Source organism: Nerophis ophidion, linkage group LG03, assembly GCF_033978795.1.
Source record: "Nerophis ophidion isolate RoL-2023_Sa linkage group LG03, RoL_Noph_v1.0, whole genome shotgun sequence".
Taxonomy (NCBI): domain Eukaryota; kingdom Metazoa; phylum Chordata; class Actinopteri; order Syngnathiformes; family Syngnathidae; genus Nerophis; species Nerophis ophidion.
The window spans coordinates 21110577-21127841 of NC_084613.1; the positions used below are offsets into that span (position 1 = coordinate 21110577).

The 17265-nt window shown below is 37.2% G+C and overlaps 1 protein-coding gene across 1 annotated transcript in view; it reads left to right on the forward strand.

Moving 5' to 3' along the window:
• LOC133548693 (ankyrin repeat domain-containing protein 26-like) overlaps positions 1 to 17265 on the forward strand; it is a 72023-nt gene that overhangs the window by 8398 nt on the left and 46360 nt on the right. Inside the window, exons 5-10 of the mRNA XM_061893666.1 lie at positions 4676 to 4790; positions 4866 to 5039; positions 6780 to 6886; positions 6957 to 7088; positions 11450 to 11571; positions 12046 to 12131. Of these exons, the coding sequence (XP_061749650.1) occupies positions 4676 to 4790; positions 4866 to 5039; positions 6780 to 6886; positions 6957 to 7088; positions 11450 to 11571; positions 12046 to 12131 (736 nt within the window). The remainder of the gene's footprint in view (positions 1 to 4675; positions 4791 to 4865; positions 5040 to 6779; positions 6887 to 6956; positions 7089 to 11449; positions 11572 to 12045; positions 12132 to 17265) is intronic.

Here is a 17265-nt window from a genome sequence, read left to right on the forward strand (position 1 = left end):
TCTTAGTAGGATATGTACAGCGAGCAGAGAACATAGTGAGTTCAGATAGCATAAGAACTGGTATATACATTAGAAATACATTTGATTATATACATTAGGGGCTTCACGGTGGAAGAGGGGTTATTGCGTCTGCCTCACAATACGAAGGTCCTGCAGTCCTGGGTTCAAGTCCAGGCTCGGGATCTTTCTGTGTGGAGTTTGCATGTTCTCCCCGTGAATGCGTGGGTTCCCACCGGGTACACCGGCTTCCTCCCACTTCCAAAGACATGCACCTGGGGATAGGTTGATTGGCAACACTAAAAAATTGGCCCTAGTGTGTGAATGTGAGTGTGAACGTTGTCTGTCTATCTGTGTTGGCCCTGTGATGAGGTGGCGACTTGTCCAGGGTGTAGCTGAGATAGGCGCCGCGACCCCGAAAGGGAATAAGCGGTAGAAAATGGATGGATGGATGGATGGATATATACATTAGGTTATTTACAATCCGGGGAGATGGGATGTGAATGGAGGAGGGTACTACTCGGTTATTTCGCCAGTTCTTTAAACCAGTGGTCCCCAACCACCGGGCCGCAGAATATTTTTTAAATAAATTTTTATTATTTTTCAATCAAAAAAAAAAAAATGTTTTTTATTTTTTATTATTAAAACAAGATACACTTACAATCATGACAAAAACCTCCCTTTTTCATGACAAAGGGGGGGGGGGGGGGGGATAGGCACCAGCGCCCCCCGCGATCCCAAAGGGAATAAGCGGTAGAAAATGGATGGATGATTTCCGTGCATCATGTCATGATGAACATGTGTACAAATGGTAATATGGTAAGTTAATACCTCAAAAAAGGTTTAAGTGGGTGGAATGATGTTAAAATTAGTAAAGAATAACAATAGGAAGAAATTAAATAGGTCAGTGGAGTTAGATTAGGTCGGTGGTTCTCAAATGTTTTCACCAAGTACCATCTCAGAAAAAAACAGACTCTCTAAGTACCTCCATAATGACCAATTTTAAAATACAGTAGCTTAGAAGGCCCAAGTATTCATTAAAACAAGGTAGAGGTTCTATTTAACAACTACCGTATTTCCTTGATTTGCCGCCGGAGCGCTAATTAATTTAAAACTTCTTCTCACTCCTGCGCTTAAAGGCATGCGGTAAAAGTAAACGCGCTTAAATTGTTTAAAACCTCTTCACACTTACCAAAGGCATGCAGTAAACATTTGAGTGTGATGTAAGCTTGTACCTTAAATCCTACTGAATATCTCTTAATCTTCTTCCCCTTATGCGATTTCAAATTATCGGTATTGAAATCAGCCTCCTCCATTTTGAAAATGATGACAGGGGAAGTGTCACTCGTGACGTCACGAGTTTGACCAGGCGGTAATACTAAGCATGTGCTGATTATTTTGCGAAGCGAGTTTGACCTGGCAGTAATTTAAGGCAGGCGCATACTCTATACCAGTGGTCCCCAACCACCGGCCCGGTACCGGGCAGTCGCCCGATTGTTACCGGGCCGCAGAAGAATGTTTTATTAAAAAAAAAAAAAAAAAATATATATATATATATATATATATATATATATATATATATATATATATATATATATTTTCTTTTTTTTTTTTTTTATTAAATCAACATAAAAAACACGAAAACACGAGGACAAATTATTAAGCGTTGACCGGTCCGCGGATGCAAAAAGGTTGGGGACCACTGCTCTATACCCTGCGGAAATTCAGGAAATTACGGTATATTTAATCATTTTAGCCGCAGTAACATCACTAACACTGTTTTGAATATAGGAAAATAAAACACTGTACTTTAATCAAGTTATTTTTTTTTCTTGGCATACTTCTAAGGTGAGGATCACTGGATTAGAAAATACACAAATGTTCTTAGTTGCCTATCACCATAAGAAAGGTTTAGAGTGTCCAAAGTATGGCAAGGTGACATTTTCGGTCCGCAGCTTGAGTTTAGTTGCCCCTCCCAGCAGATTGTCAAAATAAAATCAAACAAAAAGACAGCAGTAAAAATGTCAGAGAAAATACAATGTAACGAGGAAAGATAAAACTTTGATAACATTACCTAAAATATTCTCTGTCACCTATTAAACAAAAATATAAAAATGGCCCTCCGCATGCTTTGACTTTTCAGTACACGGCCTTTTGGTGTGAAACATTTGAACACACCTGGTTTAGATGATAATTATTGTCCTTCACAGCCGCGTTCTTCCCTTCCATGTTTGGAAAAACCAAGTTATGTCTTCTCTAGCTTCAAGTGAATACCAACAAGTATTTGCTACGCAAACTAATGGCGAGGTTGCTAGGAACTCACATTTTTGCTTGCAACTTAAAGCATAAAAACACCTCTTATCTCAAATCACTCTTAAATTAAGGTCTCTCCAAAGTTGAGGTACCACTGTATACAAGTTTACTTTCCATAGTATGGTCCCTTAAGGAGATACAGTGGGGCAAAAAAGTATTTAGTCAGCCACCGATTGTGCAAGTTCGCCCACTTAAAATGATGACAGAGGTCTGTAATTTTCATCATAGGTACACTACAACTGTGAGAGACAGAATGTGGGGGAAAAAAATCCAGGATCTCACATTGAGGGAATTTTAAAGAATTTATTCGTAAATTATGGTGGAACATTGGTATTTGGTCACTTCAAACAGGGAAAATCTCTGGCTTTCACGGACCTGTAACTTCTTCTTTAAGAAGCTCTTCTGTCCTCCCCTCGTTACCTGTATTAATGGAACCTGTTGAAACTCATCATCTGTCTAAAAGACATCTGTCCACAGCCTCAAACAGTCAGACTCCAAACACCACTATGGCCAAGACCAAAGAGCTGTCGAAGGACACCAGGAAAATAATTGTAGACCTGCACCAGACTGGGAAGAGTGAATCTACAATAGGCAAGCACCTTGGTGTGAAGAAATCAACTGTGGGAGCAATTATCAGAAAATGGAAGACATACAAGACCACTGATAATCTCCCTCGATCTGGGGCTCCATGCAAGATCCCATCCCGTGGGGTCAAAATGATCATGAGAACGGTGAGCAAAAATCCCAGAACCACACGGGGGGACTTGGTAAATGACCTGCAGAGAGTTGGGACCGAAGTAACATAGGTTACCATCAGTAACACACTACGCCGACAAGGAATCAAATCCTTCAATACCAGACGTGTCCCCCTGCTTAAGCCAGTGCATGTCCAGGCCCGTCTGAAGTTTGCCATAGAGCACACGGATGATACAGCAGAGGATTGGGAGAATGTCATGTGGCCAGATGAAACCAAAATAGAACTTTTTGGTATAAACTCAACTCGTCATGTTTGAAGGAAGAAGCAAACTGAGTTGCATCCCAAGAACACCGTACCTACTGTGAAGCATGGGGGTGAAAACATCATGCTTTGGGGTTGTTTTTCTGCTAAGGGGACAGGACGACTGATCTGTGTTAAGGAAAGAATGAATGGGGCCATGTATCGTGAGATTTTGAGCCAAAACCTCCTATCAGTGAGAGCTTTGAAGATTAAATGTGGCTGGGTCTTCCAGCATGACAATGATCCCAAACACACCGCCCGGGCAACGAAGGAGTGGCATTTGAAAGTCCTGGAGTGGCCTCGCCAGTCTCCAGACCTCAACTCCATAGAAAATCTGTGGAGGGAGTTGAAAGTCTGTTGCTCGGCGCTCTCGAGAATAACTGCATAGAAGAATGGGCCAAAATACCAATTACTGTGTGTGCACACCAGGTAAAGACCTATAGTAATCGTTTGACGTCTGTTATTGCCAACAAAGGTTATATTACAAAGTATTGGGTTGAATTTTTGTTATTGACCAAATACTTATTTTCCACCATAATTTACAAATAAATTCTTTGAAATTCCTACAATGTGAATTCCTGGATTTTTTTTTTTCACATTCTGGTTCTCACAGTTGAAGTGTACCTATGATGAAAATTACAGACCTCTGTCATCAATTTAAGTGGGAGAAATTGCACGATCGGTGGCTGACTAAATACTTTTTTACCCCACTGTATACTTGCATACAATGCTTATGGAAATGTTCTTTGAGCACTGATATTTAATTTATGCATTCACATTTGTCCTGGTTGTCTGTTGAACAAAAGATGCATTGTAATGTCCTTTTGTTCTGTATCATGTTAGATCAATCACCAACTTACTTTTACAAACAGTTTTTAAAATCAACTAGCACACATTCATGACACTAGGAATGCCAGCAATGGCTATTTAGCACTTCCAACTCCCAGGACCGAACTCCTCAGACATACAGTCATGTATGTCTTGTATAGATGTACAGGTATATCATCCTGGAATCGGCTGCCATCTCACATTCATCTCTAACGAAGTAAATTGTTTTTCAAGACAGCTTTGAAGATCCACCTAATGCAGCTGCCCACATGACGTGATTTTTTAATACTGGGTTTAACTATCTTTTTTATCCTCTGTTATATTTTTCCTTTGTATATTGTTTGGTAATGTATGTATTCTTTGTATTTTTATTTTGTATGCTCCTATATGGACCCCAGGAAGACTAGCAGTCGCCGTGGCGTCAGCTAATGGGGACCCATTCAATAAACAATTGAAATATGAAGGGTCTACTCACTTTTGGTAGATACTGTCTCCATATAACTACATGCATACAAAACAAAGCCTCTCCCCTTTTAACAGGACGCCACTTCACCTCGCTTGTGCCAATGGACATGCCAGGGTGGTGAGATTCCTTGTGGAGAAAAAAGCCAACCTCAATTTATGCGATAACCACAATAGGACCGCTTTAATGAAGGTACTCGTGGACACATGATATGCATTTTGTAGTTGGCGGTCTTCTCCTGATCCTCGTCAACTTGCCTCTTCTAAGGCGGTGCAAGGCCAGCATGAGCAATGTGTGAACATTCTCCTGGAAAACAATGCAAACCCCAACCTGGTGGACACAGATGGCAACACAGCTTTACATTTGGCATCAAGCTTCTCATCTATCTCCACTGTTATATTGCTCTTGAAGAAGGGTGTTGATATTGATCCTTCAAATCTGGTTAGTCCTTAGACAGCCTATTGAAGAAACTGCCTTCTAATGATTTTGTGCACACTAAAACAACACTGAAATGGGACCTCAGTTGGTAAGGTTGTATTTTGCATAATTCCTGTGGGAATAATGCCTGTGACTGAAGCATTAAGGTGTGGGACCTTCTAGGACTAGCTGTAGTGTCCTCTAACAACCACCAGATAGTTTCTATGAGCAGATAAATACTGTGTCATCTCTTTCTCCTTCTGAGTTTTATCAGGTCGTTATAGTGCATTCTTCACACATTCTTCACTCACGCTTAAGGAGAATGGATGAGGCAAAAAAATACAACCTTAACGACGCTATAATGATTTTACACTGCTGACTTATTTATGCATGGTGGAACCTCGATTTGCAAACTTAATTTGTTCTTGAACGGGTTTCGCAAATACCAAAGTTTGTATGGTGAAGCAAACCTTGGCCATAAAAAACAATGTACATATGAACAATGGGTTCCAGCCTTGACAAAAGTGCATATTTTAGTGAAGGTTAGTAGAATTTAAACACAATTGAAATTTCGATACAGTACAGTATTTTACACAAAAATAGAAAATGGATGGATAATAAAGATGTGATGATTTAACTGGCAAAACAATGACAAGCTAAGCTTCTTTATTACCAAGGCAAAACAACAACGACAACAAGCTGAACTGCCAACACATGCACATACAGAAGTATCTTTGGTGCACTCACAAATGATCAGGAATAACAAAACCCCATAACTTTAACAACCATATTGTTACAATTTAAAAAACTTTTAAGAACTAAAATCAACATTAGACTGTCTTTGGTAAATGAGCAGCTGATGAGAGGAGCAAAAGGAGCAGTGTCTTCGCCGGCGCTGTGATATAAATCCACTTTGGCCTATTTTTCCAGAAAAGTCCGGTTTCATCACAATTAAAAACTTGCTGTTGTACGAAGCCTGCTTTGTCAATCTCGTCAATATGAACAAGGGGACGGGTCAAATGTAAGGACAAATTTCACCCCATCTAGTGTGTAAGTGACAATCATTAAGTTTGTAAATCGGAAAGTTTGCAAATCAAGGTTCCACTGTATTTACAATGTTAGATACTCGAGTTGTGTTAAACAATGCCAAAGTGGCTCTAAATAAGGTCATTTGCAGTTGTGAGCTTGCACACAGTTTTGAAGGCCTCTGGCCGCTGCGTCTTAGTCTTTTTTTTTTTTAACAGGTATACAGTAGGGATGGGGACTCAAATGGCCTCATTCGTCACGGTTTGCCTGACACATGAAACATGACTTATTGGGGTGAGGTCCACTATCCACATTAGCTGTCAGATGGCAGAAGAGTGTTGAATATTTTCAAGAGTTTTGTGACAATTCCAACTTTGACCACAGCGTCAGTTGCTATGTAGAGTGGCGCTTTCCATCATTTTTTGCAGACTGAATTGGAAAATTAATAATCCCTCTTCCTCTCATGCGAGATCCACCCAGGAATGGGGCCATATGAATCCCCTTCCTACTATACAGTGGGACATACTTGTTTGGGCATTTCTAGAAAACAAAACATGTAAACTACCGTATGTTATAAGCACAAAGTAGGTTGTAAATGTGATTGTGGGACAACATCTACGCAAAATTGTCACTAAAGCATATCCAGTGCACACTATATTATCAAGTGTGTTAAATGTGCATGAAAATCATCATAGATCAAAAGGTAGTATTTGTGATGGCTCTAACTTCATTTTCAAGGAAGGTCTTTCCCCCCTGACATTGGCAGTCCAAGAAGACTATGTAAAAATGGCAGAGTTTCTGCTGAATCGAGGTGCTGATGTTAATCATTTGGACAACCATCAAAGGTTGGAATAAAAACGACACAGCGTTAAAATAAACCTTACATAAAGTGTTTGTTTCTTCACAAACCTACAGGTCCCCATTGATGATAGCTGCTGCCAATGAGTGTGTCGATATGGTGCGACTGCTCCTGCAGTTTGATGCAGATACCACGCTGACCGATAACACAGGGAAATCAGCTAAGGACTACGCTGAGATGAATCAGGCGTATGTTTATCTTCTTGTCTTGTGCTTCAATTTCTAGGGTGAAACGAATATTCTGGGGGAAAACTGACCCCGAAATCTGCACAAAAATTTGAGGTTAAAGGAGAACTGCACTTTTTTGGAATTTTGCCTAGCATTCACAATCCTTATGTATGACAAGAACACATTTTGTTTTTTTGAATTATTTCTAACTCATAAATAAAAGTCAGCTAAGAATAGAGCTAATCAATCATGACGTCAGTGCGTCCATAAAACCCACTAAAAACATACAAAAAGCGCCAACAATACTCCAATTACATGTCGCAACCTGAATACTAACCAAGTTTTAGTGATATTGTTATTATAAGCGCTAATGTTAAAGGTCTACTTTTAGCAGCGCATTGATCACAGAGAGCTAACCAGTTTATGCCACTATATTGGTGCTTTTCTGTTAAGCCCCCTTCCAAGAAGAAAACATTTCATGCCCACCCCCTCTCACCCTCTGCTGTGCCTATATATATGTGTGTATATATATATATATATATATATATATATATATATATAGGGCAGGCGAGTGGGGGATCATATGTTCGTGGATAACTCCTCTGGCAGGGGGCTCCCCTCGTCTCTTTTAATGCACAGCATAGGACACAGCAAGAGTGGTCCTCAGGTCCTGTTGATCAGAGGCAGTAGCTCCACAGCCACAGATCCACTATTAACCATTGATATCACAGACAAAATGAAAGCTGGTTCCCATAGGCACCATAAACTGTTAATAATGTTTAGACAAAAGTGTATATTATATATACTATTATATATATAGTATTTATATAAGTGTGTGTGTGTCTGTGTGTGTGTGTATTTTGGGTATATGGAAGTGTGTATGTATGTGATTATGTATGTATTGTATGTATGTGTATATATATATATATATATATATATATATATATATATAAATTGTATATATGTGTGTGTTGTGTATATATGTGTGTGTACATATGTATATATCAATCAATCAATCAATGTTTACTTATATAGCCCTAAATCACTAGTGTCTCAAAGGGCTGCACATATATGTAAGTGTGTGTGAATTTAAATGTATTATATATAGATAATATATAGCATCTACGCAGCAACCGCTGAATTGAATTATATTATATATATTGTTGTATTATATATTGTATATATATATTGTATATGTATAGGGGTGGGATCTAATAAGTTTACTTCTTCCCACTCCCTTTTGAGCCAATCTTGACATCTACAAAAGATTAGTCACATGTAATGTTTTCAATGAAGGTGTAAAAATAATGTATTTATATATTTCTTTTGTATTTTATGTCATTCTCTTGTTTTGTTTGCATGGCTCAAAATAAACCATTCATTCATTCATATATATATATATATATATATTTTTTTTTTTTGTTTTGTTTTGTTTTGTTTGTTTTTGTTTTGGATCTGTGTATATATATATATATATATATATATATATATATATATATTTATAGTTATGTATATATATATATATATATTTATATATATATATCTATAGATATATATATATATCTATAGATATAGATATATATTTCTATATATACAGTATTTATATATATATATACACATATATCAATCGATCAATCAATGTTTATTTATATAGCCCTAAATCACAAATGTCTCAAAGGACTGTACAAACCATTACGACTACGACATCCTCGTAAGAACCCACAAAAGGGCAAGGAAAACTCGACCCAGTGGGCAGGGAGAATATACTCATATATATATATATATATTTAGGGCTATATAAGTAAACATTGATTGATTGATTGATATATATATACATATTTTTATTTTTATTTATTTTTTTCAATATATATTTTTTATGGCCTTTTTGTCAAAACCCTGTTATTCATTGCAAAAACACAAATATGCAATATTTCCCCTGAAAGATTTTCAAATTGGAATATTTGATGTGAAGTAATTGCAGCTTTAAATAGATTAATAATTCATAACAGCATTAATTTGAATTCATTGTTTAATTTTTTGATCATTGATAGTTGTAAAAACAATTGCACTAATATTCTTTGCGATCCAAAAGGGCCCCACTCATAAAAGTGGTGAAAAATAAATTGTATGTTTTTGTTGTTTTTTTGTTTTGTTTTTAACTTTCAATTCTTAAGTCTCGAGATCAGGGATATTGAACTAAATTGTTCTGGGGGACACATTTCCAAAAAGCTAAGGGCCGGACATCTTCCTCTACTTTAAGACTTATTTTGTACATTCTGGAGAATCAGCTTGCATTTGGAATTTGGTTTATTTTGTCAGAGTTTTTTGAGAGGTTTTGAAGGACCTTCTGTAACGATCTGTCACTTACTTTCTGATAGTTTTTCGTGTTTTGTACTTTGTTTCCTGTTCAGTGCTCTTATTTTGTCATACTTCCTGTTTACTCCGCTGAGCACTGTTTTTGTCACACTCGCCGTTGATTGGCAGCGGTCCTCAGCTGCGGTCAATCAACATAGGTCTATTTATGTTTCACTCGAGCACTCCTCAGTGCTCGAAGTTAAACCTATGTTGGGAACATCTCCACGCAAGACTGCTTTCTGTTTATATCTTTTACTTTGATGAAATTAAAATCATCTTACCTGCTTTCTGCTCTCCTGGATTTTTGCATACTTGAGGTCACACAACTGCAGCCATGCGACATCCCAACACCTTCTGCAGAAATGGGAGTCTCTCCAAAGTTTTTGGAACTGAACTCTCGGGCTATCAGTTAAATAGCCCAAATGATAAAAGCGAGAAGACCTCAAATGGAACCTTGAGGAACAGCCCTGGTATACCTAGATATGTTACACAAATGGCTACTGACTGCATCTGAAGTTAAAAGGCTACAGCAACACCTTAGTTACATACAATATTTGTACATGACTTTTATATTGTGTCCATGTTTGTGTGGTAGAGAGGAAAAGGGGGTTTGGGGGGGGGGGGGGGGGGGGGTTGACTGTTTCAACTTGCGTTATGTATTAAGGGCGGGAAGTAGGGATGTGAATCTTTGGGCAGATTTTTTGGTAATTTTGTGATTAGATTTAGAATTGATTCTCGATTCAATATCTATACTTTTTAAATAACATTTAATGTCAGTTCTATGATTAACTACATTCCGCTATAAAATAGATCAACTGGTTTTGTTTAACAACATTTTACCCAAACAGTTAATAAAAGTAAAATACAAATAAGTCAACAAGAGAAATATCCACTTTTCTTTTTTAAAGTAAATCTGTACAGCAAATATGGGCATCAACATCAACAATGATTTATCTGAGTAGATAGGACATATTGAAAATAAATAAAAAAAATATATATATACAAATTTGAGAAATGTAATTGATTTTTTAATCGATTAAGAATTGTTACGGCTAAGAATCGTGATTAATCTGAAACCTTTTTTTGTGTGTGTTTTCTGACACTCCTAGCGGGAGGTACTATTTTTTAAATGTTTTTAAATGTAACGCACTTCATGCAACATTTTATATGTAGAAAATGTGCTATACAAATAAAGTTTGACTGATTGATTGATACAGTAAGAAATTACGAAAAAAATTGTGTGACTGCCAAAAAGGAGAAGACTTACCCTCAAACATTGCTTGTACATTAGTAATGTGTTAAGTTACAAACAAATGTAAAACTGATTTTGTATTCATTTAGATGCCCAGCTAGCATTATCAGGGTTTCCACGGGCCATTAAAAAGCATTAAAAATAATTAAATCGATTTTGCGAAAATTAAGGCCTTCAGTGGCATTAAAAAGCATTAAATACAATGCCCAGAAGCGTTTAAAAATGCCATACAATTGCAATTGGCAACAAAAACCAAAATAAACCGCCGACCAAGTATTTTCAATTCGAGAAAAAATTGCCCTTCAAAATGTTGTTTGTTAGCCTATTTATGATATTGAAGTTATTGACCTTCCACAATAATGAAAATGTTTGTTGTGTTTGAAAGGGATGTTTGCCTTGTTATTATACAGTTTGATTACATTAGTGCTTAACTTGGCCACATTCAATATAAACATTTCAACTATTCAACATTATTATTGTCAAATGCTTACAATTTTGTCTATACGGACAATTGTATGCTATGAATAATAACAATCTGCTGTAGGACATGGGCATTACATGTGTTTAAGTTGCTCTAAAAAGCATTATAGTGAATATGCTGATACTTGCATAATTTTTCTGAAGGAATTCTCCTAAAGGAATCAACAAAGTATTTTCTCTCTATTTAAAACACTGATCATAAAGTTCAAAAACATAGGTTCCACTATATTTGTGTTGTACAACATTCTGTTCATGTTCAGGTTGTGAAATTATCACTTTCTTGCTTCTCTTGCAGGTGTTCCCTCCTTATCATCGAGCACGATGCCCAGAGCAGCCAGGCGAACTGCTCATCTCGCCCATGTTCAAGTAAAAAGACGACACTGAAAACTGGCATTGCTGCAGCAGGACCATTCCTTGGTAAACAATATGACTTCATACCGTACAACAGTGGTCCCCAACCACCGGGCCGTGGCCCGATTGGAACCGTACCGGAGAATAATTTTTTATTCATTTTTATTAAAAAAACAAAACAAAAACACTTTTTTTTAAATTAAATCAACATAAAAAACACAATATACACTTACAATTAGTGCACCAACCACAAAAACCTCCCTTTTTCATGACAAAAACGTCACGTTTTCATGACAAAGAAAAAAAAAAAAAAAGGTTCCCCCGCCCCGGGCCGCGGGACAAATTATTAAGCGTTGACCGGTCCGCGGATACAAAAAGGGTGGGGACCACTGCTGTACAAGACAATGCGTATCATTTAACCTAGCATTGACTTGATAACCAGGTTTTCCCAGGAAGTAGCACAAATGATGATGATAGCCGAGTATTAGTGGCAGATCTAAAAAGCATAAAACCTTCTGACGTCTTAGTTTTGTTCAACAGGCATCCAGTTTTCTATTCCGGAACCTACATACGGCCTTGATTCGACAGGCGCACATGCTCAGATGGAGAACCAAATCCAACAAGAAGTAAGCTTGACAAAATACATGCAAAACAAAGCCAAATACAATGGAAGTCAGTCTTCTTTTATGCCAAATAACTCATCTTGTCCCATTCCACCATGTTATTATTAATAAAGGTATTATATATGGTCAACTGCTGACATGGGACACGAGACCCATGGAATAATTTCTAAGAAAATAGTTTCCTATATGTTGACGTGTTGTATTATCATCAGCTACTGTCTCAGTCAGTGTGTCCAAAGTGTGGCCCAGGGGCCATTTGTGGCCCGCAACGTCAGTTGTTGGCCTGCAGCATATTGTTGGAATAAAATCAAACAATACAAGTTTTGTTGTGAGAAAAAGCTTAAATTTTAGGGGTGTCTCAATCCGTTAATGATATTTAGTCTCGATCCCATATAAGCAAAATAACAAGTATCGAATTAGCGCAAACTCGACACATGTAATAAGTGTCCTTAACTGAACATTGTTGCAGTCTAAAGCATGACATTTGTCAAGGTAAAGAAATATAAAATAATATTAAATGCCGACACAAAGTCGCCAAGGCAGCAGCGAATAAAAATGTATTCAGTAACAAACTTGTCCGCATCACTACACTCATCACTCTTGAGCACTACACTACACTTATCACTCTCACCACTACACTTATCACTCTTCAATAGATTATTGTGGCCACAAGTTGTTGCCAAAAAACAATTACCACTCCACTTAAAAAAAAATAAAAAGCGGCATAAATCCGTTCCAGACGATTAATAACAAATAGGATAGTAAATTCACTTGATCAAACCTTTTCTAACGTTCCCCACTACAAAACAATAAAAGTACTGTGTGTATAATTTGTGCTGATATTGTATTAGATTAATATCGGAACTGGCCAATACGCAAGACTTTCATTTCGGCGTTAAATATATATAATAATGGTACCTATACCACAAAGTTCTGTCTTTAAATATACATTGGGGTAAAAAAGTATTTAGTCAGACACAGATTGTGCAAGTTCTCCCACTTAAAATGATGACTTAGGTCGGTAATTGTTATTATAGGTACACTTTAACTGTGAGAGACAGAATGTGAAAAAAAAATCCAGGAATTCACATTGTAGGAATTTTAAAGAATTTACTCGTAAATTATGGTGGAAAATAAGTATTTGGTCAACCATTCAAAGCTCTCACTGATGGAAAGAGGTTTTGTCTCAAAATCTCAAGATATATGGCCCCATTCATTCTTTCCTTAACACGCATCAATCGTTCTGTCCCCTTAGCAGAAAAACAGCCCCAAAGCATGATGTTTCCACCCCCATGCTTTACAGTAGGTGTTGTGTTCTTGGGATGCAACTCAGTATTCTTCTTCCTCCAAACACGACGAGTTGAATTTATAACAAAAGGTTCTATTTTGGTTTCATCTGACCACATGACATTCTCCCAATCCTCTGCTGTATCATCCATGTATCCATTTTGGTATAAACTCAACTCGTCGTGTTTGGAGGAAGAAGAATAATGAGTTGCATCTCAAGAACACCAGACCTACTGTGAAGCATGGGGTTGGAAACATCACGCTTTGGGGCTTTTTTTCTGCTAAGGGGACAGGACGATTGATCCGTGTTAAGGAAAGAATGAATGGGACCATGTATTGTGAGATTTTGAGCCAAAACCTCCTTCGATCAGTGAGAGCTTTGAATGGTTGACCAAATACTTATTTTCCACCATAATTTACAAATAAATTCTTTGAAATTCCTACAATGTGAATTCCTGTTTTTTTTTTTCACATTCTGTCTCTCACAGTTGAAGTGTACCGTATTTTTCGGACTATAAGTCGCAGTCTTCTCCACAGTCCAGTGGGGGTTGAGACCCAGCCAAACCCCAAAAAAATTTTTTTATTTTTTTTTATAGTTTGGCCAAGTCTCACCCCCGGCCAAACTACAAAAAAAAACTGTGACTTATCGTCCGAAAACTACGGTACCTATGTTGAAAATTACAGACCTCTGTCATCATTTTAAGTGGGAGAACTTGCGCAATCGGTGGCTGACTAAATACTTTTTTGCCCCACTGTATATCATAAGTGAGTGTGAATGTTCTCTGTCTATCTGTGTTGGCCCTGCGATGAGGTGACGACTTCTCCAGGGTGTACCCCGCCTTCCGCCCGAATGCAGCTGAGATAGGCTCCAGCATCCCCCGCAACCCCGAAAGGGACAAGCCTTAGAAAATGGATGGATGGATGGATGTTTTTAGTATTTTTCCAGAATAAAAAATATATATAAAAATGGCACCTGCATTCTTATACTTTTCATTATTGCCATTATTACTATAGACAACCCAGGTCTAGGTACGCAGCATTACAACACACTGACTTTGTAGTCACTACAAAATAAAACCACGGCAATAATTACCTGGATTGTACACATATTTATTTCAAATTCTTAGCCACCGGTAGAAAGATTTGTAGTAGTTAAGACATACAAGGCAATTAATGCAGCCGTTTTGTTCGATAACATTATATGAAATTGTCATGTCGGCAGAATTCACAAACCAGCTTTTTTTTTGCCGCGTACAAAACAACACTGTACCTCCATAACAGGGGTTTTTAACTTTTTTGATCTTGGGGCCCAACTCTTCCACTACAGAGGGGCCTACCCAAATATTAAGACTGAATTAGTTATCTTGTACTTGATTTTAATGATATATGATAATTATGTCTTAGCTTCTCACAGTTTAAAATATAGACTTTGTGAAATGATATGAAAGCATGTGTTAATCACCAAAATTATCATCAAGACTTAGGTCAGGCTAATTACAAAAATAAATACTAGTAAAATACACCACAAATGAAGGGACAACATAAAAACTGATGGTAAATAAATTTACATCCAATTACTCTGATTAAAAAAAAAAAGAATTCTAACGAAATTATTAATAATAACATACATGAAGGGAATAAGCGGTAGTAAATGGATGGATGTTTCGTCAATAAAATGTGAGTATAAATTAAAATGTGGCTTCACAACTTAAGTCCTAATTTTTCTGCTTAAGACATTTCCTTTATGACTTAAAGCTCCAGACTTCTTGTGTTTGTTTGATACAGAGTCATGTATGCAGCTAAACAACAGGCAACATCTTTGCTACCAAGGACGTGTGCGGCTGTGTCCAAAAGCATGCATTGCGGTTGGTCATTTTGACCTTAGTTTTTCTGACAAAATAAACCAAAATAATTTGTCTGTATATCGCTCTGAACATATTCCAGCTCATAAACCCACAATAGAACATGCTTTTATTTCGTCAAAGTAGAATTTTGCGGCCGCCTTTGATGCTGTCTGCTGCTACATTCATGCAGTGTTTAGTGACCAGCAAGCTCTCTAACACACCCCAACGGCGCAATATATGTGACAAATACACAGAACGACCAAAAAAAATACGTTTTACCCTCATTTTAATCATTTATAAATGCCATCATGTTTTTCTCTGTGCATAGTCTTCAAAGTGTCTTCTTGTCATCCATTTTTGTCTTCCAGTAGTTTCCGTCATAGATTATGAAAACCGATAAATGATCAATGATATCGGTAATTAGCAGACCAGTTGTAGTGTTATTATCAAAGTCATTGGTAAATGTATTATCAATAAGTGTAGCGGGGTGACTTGTGAATCTGCTTGGCTTTGTGATTTTAGGATATACAGTAAGCTCATACTACACATTGTATCTATGAAATCATCAAAGGTCTTTTATTTCCATTCTTCCTTGTTAGGAGGGTTCCAAAAATCGGTGTTGTAGTCACCACATATGAAAATCAATTTTTGACCGATAACAGTGAAGGTTGCCTTGATCCAGTGCTCTGTATAGAGAGCTGATCAACATGTTTGTTCTTTTCCTGACATATTTCAATGGTTATACATTCTGAAATATTTGCAATGGCAAATGACATGTTTATCTATCATTTTATAGTGCAAGTCCTTCATCACATAAACTGCAGCTCAGACTCCATTTCCTGTTGTATCCGTTTATGTGGTTTAGTTCATATCCTTCCTGTTCGAAATGTATTCCTTTCTTAGCATCCATCCACGTCTCTGATACAGCGATTATTTTATTGAAAAAAATTCCTTTATATTTTTGTAATTTGCATTCAGGCTTTTTGGAGTGTGTCTGCATCTCTATTCCATCATTTTGTGCTTCCATGGTATACACAGCAGAAGGTTTCCAATTCAATATCAGATTGAATGTGTATCAGTAATATTTGTCCAGCTCTTCTATTTTCTTGATGACGGTTTCTTTGGCTTCTTCTGATGTTCCGTTTAATTGGATAAATATTTTGTAGTTTGCTGTCCATGTTTGTTCTATTTGTGTTTTTATAGGTTCTGTCCTTTCCTCGCTATTTCTGTGTTTCTTTTCATTAAATGTTCATTTATATACACATTTGTTCCTTTTAGCTTTCTTCCCTGTTTTAATTATGCAGTTTTCTGTATAACGAACCTCAAAATTATTGCTGGTGAAGATCTGTCTTTTTTTCTGCTGAGTGGATTGAAACTGAGTACCGCTGCGGCCCATACGGACCGAAGCTGAGAAACAGATATTTTTTGGTGGCCTTCTAGTGGGCGCTTGCGACCCAACAATAGGCCCTATAATATCAAAGCAACAATCAAACAATCGGAAAATTCCTGTCGTATCAATTCCTAGATATGGTTGTAACTATACTAAATGCACTGGGCATAATAAACACAACATTATTAATATTGCTACTACGGATAATTTGATCAAAAACTCCCTAAAACAGCCCACTACCTATAATATAGGTTTTTTAAACATAAGATCATTGTCTCCCAAAATGTTATTAGTTAATGATATTATCAGAGACAACAATCTTAACGTCATCGGTCTCAGCGAAACCTGGCTTAAACCAAACGACTTTTTTGCGCTAAATGAGGCATGTCCTCCTAACTTTACACATGCGCATATTGCCCGTCCGCTTAAAAGGGGTGGGGGGGTTGCACTAATATACGACGAAAACTTTAACTTTAGTCCTAACATAAATAATAAATATAAATCGTTTGAGGTGCTTACTATGAAGTCTGACACACCGCTGCCTCTACACCTGGCTGTTATCTACCGCCCCCCAGGGCCCTATTCGGACTTTATCAATGAATTCTCAGAGTTCGTT